General features: G+C 44.6%; 1 protein-coding gene across 1 annotated transcript; it reads right to left on the bottom strand.

The window, feature by feature from the left end:
- Positions 1-2,841: 2,841 nt before the first annotated feature.
- On the bottom strand, positions 2,842-8,579 carry GPR132 (G protein-coupled receptor 132). Its single transcript, XM_074957186.1, has 2 exons — positions 8,441-8,579; positions 2,842-4,579 (listed from the first exon to the last, which is right to left on the bottom strand). The coding sequence occupies exon 2, from the start codon at positions 4,521-4,523 to the stop codon at positions 3,516-3,518; it is 1,008 nt and encodes a 335-aa protein (XP_074813287.1). The 5' UTR covers positions 4,524-4,579; positions 8,441-8,579; the 3' UTR covers positions 2,842-3,515.
- Between the last annotated feature and the right edge of the window lie 1,275 nt (positions 8,580-9,854).

The following is a 9,854-nucleotide window of genomic DNA, read 5'->3' on the forward strand; positions in this document are numbered from 1 at the left end:
ACTGCGGCTGCGCCAGCCGGAGCCCGGGCCCTTTAAATCGCCGCCGGAGCCACAGGCCGTGCGGGCCAGGGAGCACAGATGGACTGGCTGGGGGATGCTCACCCCCAGCCCACCCCTTCCGCCCGAGGCCTCGCCCCTTTCGGGGGGGAGCCAGAGCAGCCCCGTACCGGTAAAATCTGCATTTTACTTTCATCCCTGGGGTGACAGCTTGGAGGTGCTGCTCGACCCAGCTTACTGAATCCAGGGACATATAAAGGGCCAGCTTGGGAGTGCTGATTAACCCCGTCCTCTCAGACGCGCTCTGTTAATATGTGTGTGTTCGTGTGATTCTGAGGCTTGAAAGAACCCAGCCCTGGGGAATCTAGGTCCTGCAGGATAGCTCCAGTGGGTGGGAACTTGCAACAGGGAGAACTAGAGCTCTATATGAAAACTTAAGTGACTCAAGCAGTACATTGATAGAAGTACAGAACCTCCCCCCATCTCCCCAGAAGAGTAACCCTAATAAATGAGCATACCCCAAAGTAATGGGCAAAGCTGGTAACAATTCCAAACTTCAAAGATATATTTATCTTCAGAAACAATCCCCAAACAGCACTCAGCCTTCTCCTAAATATTTTTGGGAGACAGACATTTTGAGGATAGGCACCAGAAGATAAATGAAATAGCTAATAGAAAGAATAAACATTAAAAAAATATACTAAATTCAGGTAAAGTCCTGCTGGCTTGTTGGATCATATTAAAGAAGTTCTGTATTAAAATCACAAATGAGTTTGATTCCCCATAGTTTAAATTCCAGGGTATTACTAATTAAGAGGTCTCTTGGTTTTTGGTACTGTTTCTCTCCCTCTGTGTGTGAAACTTGCAAGCTGCTAATTGTGTTAGTACATTCTAAGACAGAGTCTGTTCTCAAAGCAATTCTTTGTAGCAACAACTACTCACACAGAGAGAGACTCAAAGCAATACTCTGTAACAATAGAAACAACACCCAGAGATTCCCCGCCCTTTTGTTGTATTCATCTCGCTTTGTTAACAATTGTGATTAAAATAGAGATAGAGGATGTATGTGGATGGATGCTTGGTGTGGATAATAACTAAATGATCAGGGAGGTGCCAGCCTGAGAATGCAGTGTCCATCGGCTGAAGAAGGTGTCAAGTGGAAATAACCAGAGGACCCCCGGAGGGTAGACTGGAATCCACCCAACAGCCTCAAGAATGGGAGAGCCAAAGAACAAGATAACATCTGGCAGCACAGAGCCGTCAGGAATGTGCCATCTGCTGATTGATTCAGCAACAGCATGATGAAGCAATTCCCATAGACTGGCATAGGAAGAAATTCCTATAAAAATGGACTCTAGAAAGTGAGAACTTTGGGGTCTGATTCTGCAAACCAACTTCCAGGAGCACCAGATGTGCATCTGACAAGGCCCTGCTCCCTCCTCATGTCCAGACCACCTGGCCAGTGGCTTGGCATGAGCAACTCTAAGGCTGGTAACTATGATAACAACGTAGCAGAACCTGTGTGTGTGTGTGTGTGTGTGTGTATATGAATGAATGTGTGAATAAATATGAGATTGAATGGAATGTTATAGCTATAACTAACTGCCTACTATGATTCTTTCTGTATTCACAATAAATGTGGTATTTTGCCTTTTCCCCTTTAATAAGATCCTGCTGGTTTTTATTTTATTGGTATAACAGGCTCAAAGATATCTTTTTCAAAATGTAAAAAAGAAGAGAGAATGATACATTTAAATGGCAATAAAAGTTACAATAAACATTACAGTAGATATACAGTCATATCTGATTCTGGTTTAGTCAAGAAGGTAACATTAATTACGTAAAAGAAATACGGGAGCAACAGTACAAATAAATTACAATGACATTACTGTATTTTAGAAGAACATTGAAAGTCTAATTTAAATAAAGAAATACCAAGAATGTTTCAAGATAAGATTTCATGTCATCTTTTGCCCACTTTACGTATGGACTGTGGGAGTCTGAAAGGCATGAGATTTTATTGCAGACCATGTGCTGCCATCTGACAATTACTTGTTTTAGTTTTTTGTTTGTTTTTAATTTGTCCTTATGAGATATGCTGGGTTGAAGGCACTGGACACTACATATCTCCATTTATTCGCAGGTACAGTGTAGCCAGCAGTAATGAAAGTTTCTCAGCACTGTCTCACCCGTATACCACTATCATGTCCTGGGGAGCTCTTAACTAGTGCCAGAAGGTAGATCAGCCTCTGCGTCTCAATACCTTGCTGTTAATAAGGCAGCCAACTGTGCTGTGGACTCTTATCTGCTAGGATCTGGACCAAACACTAATACTGAAGGATCAGCTCCCAACTTAGACCCTGCAGTTCTATTTGCAAGGGACTGATGGCAAGCCAAACCCTTCAGATATAAGGTTCAAGTTCAAACTGTAGAGGAATCATCAAAAATAGTCATAAATGTACTAGATGCTACAACGTCTTGCAAGATTTATCAAGTACAAGTACAAGGTTTGAACAAACAAAGAATCAAACATTTGAAATAGATGATTCCATGAATTCCAGACCTGTACAATAGCTTGATGCAGGGGTTTTGTCTGTATGTTCTAAGCTGAAAGAAAAGGAGTACTTGTGACACCTTAGAGACTAACCAATTTATTTGAGCATAAGCTTTCGTGAGCTACAGCTCACTTCATCGGATGCATACTGTGGAAACTGCAGAAGATATATATAATGTCTTCTGCAGCTTCCACAGTATGCATCCGCTGAAGTGAGCTGTAGCTCACGAAAGCTTATGCTCAAATAAATTGGTTAGTCTCTAAGGTGCCACAAGTACTCCTTTTCTTTTTGTGAATACAGACTAACACGGCTGTTACTCTGAAACCTGCTCTAAGCTGGTCACTTATGGTAACTCTGAACGCAAGGAACTCTTCTTGATTTCTTCCTTCCGCTGAGGATGTCAGGTAAATTAAAACCAAATGTCTAAAGCTTATTAGAAATATTTACAGGGCTTTAATTTGGTCTACCATTTCCAGTGTTTAACCCCAAATACTACTGCATGTATGCATGCAAACCCTGGGATGTTCCATCTCGATTAGAACCCACAGAGTCGCCTTCGAAGATGAAAGCGTACGAGAAAAAGATTGAGCCTCAGAATAAATTTGTCAAGTTTTAGTTTGACTTGAAGGAAACCAGTCAATTGACTGTAGCTGCTCCTTGCAAAGCGTGGTTTAGAATGAAAATACTGGCGGGCTGTGGTTTAAGTAAGTTGGGAGGCAGACATCAGATCCCTCGTCTGATAGGCATTCACACTCCTCCGACATAGCCTCCGGGAACTTAGTGCTGGGGCCATGCATTGTGACAAAGCCACATCAAAATGTTGGGTCAATATCCCCACGTTGTGATGCCCCAAACACGTGACCGCCATCTCTTTTGGGGGGCACCTTAAACACTGCTAGCAGAACCCTCATTAAGACACTGTTGATGGTTGACAGCTCTACGGTTCCTTTCAAAGTGTGGCGATTATGGTAAATTTTGATTTTCCAATGTCTGTGCTACTTCCTGTGATTCTTTTGAATTTTTCAACTTGAGGCTGGCATTGATGGATGACTGATATCTCCATTTTGTCATACTCTCGTAGAAATCTTTTCTAACGTGTTCACTAGCCAAGACATAGATGATTGGATCAGCAACGCTGTTAGCAGTGGATAAGCACAGAAAGGCCGCAGAAGTAGAATATATGCGAAGTTCAAATGCACATGAGCTGTTCTGATGCAAAAGAAAGTTTATGGATCTTATCAGGAGCACCAAATGGTAGGGAGCAAAGCAGATCAGAAAAATGGTGATGATGGCCACAGCCAAGTACTTCACTTTGGCTTTTTGGTGTTTGCCCAAGCTGCTGCTTGTTTCGGTACTTTGGAAAATTTTGTAGTTTGTGAAAATGAGGATTGTGCAAGGAATGGCAAATCCAACTAGGAACCTGGCAAGGTTGAAACAAGCCAATTGTAAGTTGAGTGGTAAAGTCTCAAAGCAGGTTGTACGGTTTGAAGTCTGCGTGCCATCTGGTAAAATAAATACTGGGAAGTGGATTACTAAAACCGCAGAAAAGAGAATGGATGTGATGACGATTGCAGTTCTCTGATGCCTCACCCCCTTGGATTCCAAAGCATACACCACTGCTACATAGCGATCAATAGAAATGCAACACAAGAGCAGAATGCTGATATATACGTTGCAGAAAAAGATATATCCTGTTAGCTTGCAAACCTCTGACCCCATCTCCCATTTGTGTTTGTTTTGTACATAGGTAGTCCAGAGGGGCAGGGTACTCAAGTACATCAGCTCGCACAGCGATAAGCCAAAAATGTAGACAGCAAGAACGTTCTTTCTTCGGATCTGTACAAATGTTAGCCATGTAGTAAAGCAATTTGCTGGAAAACCTAAGGCAAAAACAATACTGTAGCACACAACCAGCAGTATCCTGCTGTCCTCATAGGGCATTGATGGGCATTCCAGCTTGGATTCATTCATTATGGGGACACAGCGGTGTGCAGAAACCCCAGGATAGCTTTTCCCGATTTGTGTTCCTGTGAATCAAAAGACACGATGCAAAGTTAGCAGCCGTAAAAGACTGTTAAAAATGTGACAGTAAAGGTAATGGTCTGATAACACAGGGCTAGATTGTGCAGCCCTTCCTCACCTTGATTTCACTGGCACTGCTTATGTGAGTGGGTGCTCACCAGGACAGTTGCACAAGCTAGCCCATAGGGAGTTTGTGGATGCTGCCATGTTGCAGGTAGTTTTAAACCAGAGCTACTCCACTGAAGTCAAAACTGGTGTAACTAAATGGAGGTTCAGGCACATTGAGTTTGTGACTTCTTACTGTTTGTATTGCAGGGGTGCCTAGGAGCCTCAGTCGTAGACCAGGGACCGCATTGTGCTAGGCGCTGTGCAAACACAGAACAAATGGACGGGCCCAGTCCCAAAGAGCTTACAGTCTAAGTGAGTTTACACTCTCTTTCCACAGGGCCCACCTGAGAACTTCTCTTTTGTGACTGACCTAGTACATAAATCAGAGAATCTGTGACATAAATGAGACTCTGCCTTTTTCTAATTGCCTGGTTTTGTGATTAGGTTTCTTTCCCCATTTCCCACAGATCTACCACAGGCAGCATGAGTAGTGCCAAATGCTTAACAGACTCCCCCTCTTCTCCCCCCTTCAACTCTTTGCCTATACACCCGACTTCTGATTTCAAACCCTAATGGATCTGTAGGTTAACAACCTGTTTAAGCTTTTCGGTTGCTGCCTGCTGTCCCAGTGCTTTGGCAGGAAGATACGGGAAAAAATGGTACCCATGTCCTATGGAGGAAGAAGCGTCAGAGAAAGCAGGAGGTTTAGGGGACTGATTGCCTACACAGGGCCACACTGAGCACCAGTCATTTTCCCAGTTATGTATAACACAGGATTAATTTTCACACTGTTTCTCAATTAGCCACATTATTTCAAAAAAATCCCTGAAGCGTGGTGTTCACTGCGCATAGTACAACCTGGACCGTTTTAGTTCAATAAGGAATAGGAATGCTTCTCTCCATCGGAGGTGCTCCAAACACTTCACAAACTTTAAGGGCTCCGTTGCACATTGGGCATGGTGAGGAGCTGCACTATCACATGAGAGACTGTGCCTTGGAGCTTGTGGGTGTGCACAAGTACCGCACCCACTTCTAGACCTGTGATGGGATGCAGCCAGCTTCCTCCAGCATGCCAGGCCCACTCCAGAAGCTGGTGTGTAAGGGGGAAGAGCCACAGCTCCACCACTTCCCCACCCACCCCGTATCTCTTTGATGGTTCACGTTCAGAGAGGCAGTAGACTGCTAATCTGCTTGTGTGACATTATTAATACACACTGTGACCATAAAGATCGTTGTTGCAACCAAGGTCCTATAGTGGCACCAAATCTTGTACGAAGGAGGTCAAGTAAGGTGTCTATGAAAAGGTTATGATTTGCTGGTTATGATTATGCTGTCTGTATGTGTGTATCATTTTTGTACTTGAAGTTATGAATATTGTCTATGTACTTGTATCTCAATGTGTTTGATTCTAAGTAGCATTAGTGAAGCATTTAGTCAGCTTCTTGAGAAAGGAATCTTCAGATTAAGTGCCCAATCAAGAAACACTTAACTGACAATGGACCTTTGGAGGCTCCAATCCACATATGAGGAGCCTCCCTGGGAACATTCAAGGCAGCACGTGAGCAATGGCTGCTCTATCTGAAAAGAACTAAGTCATGCATGGACATGTGACTTGTCCAGGTGACTCCAAACTCCACCTTGCTGCTGTGATTTTCCACAGTAAGAACAAAGGTGTCCTTCCACATGGCAGAGAATATAAAAGGCCCTGGAAACCCCTCCACTTTGTCTTCAATCCTGCTTCTTACCTCTGGAGGATCTTTGCTACATTGAAGCTCTGAACAAAGGACTGAATGACCCATCCAAGCTGTGGATGTACTCCAGAGCCTTGATTTGAGCCTGCAGTTTATTCCATCACTGCTACAAGCCTGAACCAAGAACTTTGCCATTACTGTACGTCATTGATTCCTTTAACAAAGTTTAGCTCTCATCTATATTTCTTTTTATGAATAAACCTTTAGATTTTAGATTCTAAAGGATTGGCAACAGCGTGATTTGTGGGTAAGATCTGACTGGTTTATTGACCTGGTTCTGGGGCTTGGTCCTTTGGAATTGGGAGAACCTTTTTTCTTTTACTGGGGCATTGGTTTTCATAACCATTCATCCCCATAAGGAGTGGTGCTGGTGGTGATACAAGGGAACGGGAGTATCTCAGGTAATTGCTTGTATGACTTCTGGTTAGCCAGTGGGGTAGAACCGAAGTCCTCTCTGTTTGGCTGGTTCGGCGTGCCTTAATAGTAAAGGAGCTCCAGCTTTGGGCTGTAACTGCCCTGCTCTAAACAATTTGTCCTGAATTGATACTCTCAGTAGTGTCCCGCCACATGCAGCTTTGTTACAGTGGCGTAGTCATGCTAGGATCCACAGAACCAGGTCAATTAAGCTTTGGATCAGAACCCCACGCTATCCAAATTGGAATTTTGGTATTGAGAGTTGTGTTGGTTAAAGATCAGTGATCATGAGCCAGAAAGCATCGGCAGAAGCAATGAAACTGCAAGCCCTGAGAGAGAGCCTGCAATTGGAACATAAACAAAAACTGGCAGAAATTCGAATGAGAGAGAAGCAAGCCTTGGAAGAAGGCTGGAAGAAGAAGCAACTGAAAGATAGAAGGAAGCTGCTGAAAGAGAGAGAGAAGCTAAAGAAAGAGTGGCTGAATTGGAAAGAGAAGCTGCTGAGAGAGAGGAAAGGGCTCATAGAAGGCACATGGAACGGCTGGCTGCTGAGGAGAGGGTTCGCCAGAAGCAACAAGAAACTGCCAGACTTAAGCTCCAAGTCAAAAAAGCAATGGAAGAACAGCAGAAACTGTATCATCTTGAAAGTCCAGTTTATAGCAATGTTGGTATGCTATGTTACTCTAAGCAGTTTTCTGTGTTTAACCCATTATGCTATGACCAGGGGGAGGGGGACTCTAACCTGGTGGGAAATAGCTGTTTGTCGGTGCAAAAAAGCAATTTGTCCTGAATAGATACTCTCAGTAGTGTCCCACCAAAGGCAGCATCATTACAGTTTGGCCTTTATGTGACCTATGCAAGGGGAGGGGAGGTTCCTTCTGCCCAGTCCTTGCCCTCCCCACAATGTGCCAAGCAGAACTTGATCCTAACTAATTAACTCTCATAACATCCCACTGAGGCAGGTAAGTATCAGAGATGGGAAAAATAAGGCACAGGGAGGTGAAGTGCCCCAAGTTGCACTGGAAGCCCGTGTCTGAGATGGGGTAAAGCCCCATCTTCTACCTGCCAGCCTTGTGCCTTGTTCGCTGGGAGCCAGATTCTGGTTCCCTCACTCCTGGGGAAGAGCATCATCCTCCACAAGAAATCTCACTGACTTCAGCACAGCCTAGCATGACTCACTGCGGGAGGGCATCATAAGCTGGCCCTAAACCACGTTGTCTCTTTAATAAAACAAAGCCGCTGCTCAGTCCCAAAGCCACCACCACGAGGAATGCAGAAAATAGACACACGCAGCATCCCCCTTTCCATAGACTGAGAGCATCAAATGCTCCCCATCAAACTGAAGAGCAAAGGCACAAGCAAAACTCCAGGTGCTAGTGGGGACTGCAGAGGCAGATTCCTGAAAGTAGCCATCATGTAGGGCCAGCCTGTGGTCCCCTTGCTCAATGGAGTCAACAGCGATACTCATAGAGAAGGTGCGACTCACCAGAAGGGGATCAGAATTTGACCCATTACAGATACTGCTGCCCTTTAATGCACTGTTGTTGCTCTCACTTAGAGCTTGGATTCTACCCTCCGTTCCCAGCTACTCACCTGGAGAAGCCAATCATTTCAGTGAAGTGAGGTAGCACTTCAGACGAGTAAGGGAGCTAGTCAGGCTCTTCATCAGAACGTGGGTAGCACCTGTCTGACACTTCTTGGAAACAACAGGAAGTCACGGTGCAAATGGCCCTCGCTTTTATAAATAAGTTAAAGACCCGAGAACAAAGAGAAGAACGTAAACAAATGTCAGAAGCGGAGGCCAAGGAAAGGAAGAAAAGCCAAGTGCTCTGAACAGGAGGGCGAAGCACCCCCGTGGGGCCACTAATGACAAGAACTAGACATGGGGCACGTCATCAGTGTTAACCACCCTGGCCCAGGCGAGTGAGGGAAAGGCTGGCCTATAGCGTTCCATCTGTCCACCTAGACACAGCCCAGTGTAAGGGGATGTGGAGAGGAGCCAAAGTGCAGTTAGTTTTGGCCACCTGGAGCTCCTGGGCATGTACAGGTAGCATACTTACTGCTCTGCTCCTTTACAGCTTGCAGCTAACTGCCCCCTACTCAGCTGGCTTGCTCTGCAGCTCAGTGCATGAGGGCTTGTCAGGAACAGGGCCCCATCTCCTCCCTGCCATTCCCTTGCCCCTTTGGGGCATCCTGCACCCCTAGGGTTTAGGCACAGAGAAGCCCCTGCACTCCCCTCATGCAGGGACTGTTGTTTTGCCTGGCTTTAAGAGGTGATTATTTTTCAAATTTTTTCACTACATTTTTCATAAAATTATGATGAGGAGAAAAGAAACCAATGTAAAGGACTGACAAAAATCTTCATCAGGATCTCTAGAGAAAATGCTGAGAGGTTTGAAAACAGTCAAAATTTAACAAAAATTATAACCCCCCCCCACCCCACCCAACCCAGTAAAATACTCATTTTTTGAACTATTTTGTTTTCTTTTTAAACAGCTCTATCCTGGCCTTTCTGTGGGATGCACAATTGGTTTGGGCAGGTTCCCTTTACTCCTGGGTTTTTTCTGACTCTACACCACTATAAGGACCAGGCACAATCTGGCCTGTAGGTTTTTTCTCCATGGATTTTTTTTAATTCATACAAACAAAAGCAAAGGCTGTTGTTGCAGGTGTCATTGTTTTGGGGAGGTTTAACGACCGTCACCCATAATCAGGCGAGTGCGAAGGGCTATGGTGTTGCTGAGTAGGTTCTCATGGTGTTTGATGCTAATCCACATGCAGTCACATCCCAAGACTCAGGTTCAAACTTAGCCAAAATCTCAAAGCAAAACACAACCGCAGCTACTGAGTGTCACTTGATTTTGTTTGATTAATGTCACATAGTTTCAAAGCAATATCATAGAACAACCAGGTCTGCTCAGAACTGCGGCGCATTCACTCAAAAGGTTCGTGAATCTTAAGCCCTCTTCCAAAGTACCTGCTATGAGCTTGAAATTACACTTAAACC

Source organism: Natator depressus, chromosome 6 (genome assembly GCF_965152275.1).
Source record: "Natator depressus isolate rNatDep1 chromosome 6, rNatDep2.hap1, whole genome shotgun sequence".
Classification (NCBI taxonomy): domain Eukaryota; kingdom Metazoa; phylum Chordata; order Testudines; family Cheloniidae; genus Natator; species Natator depressus.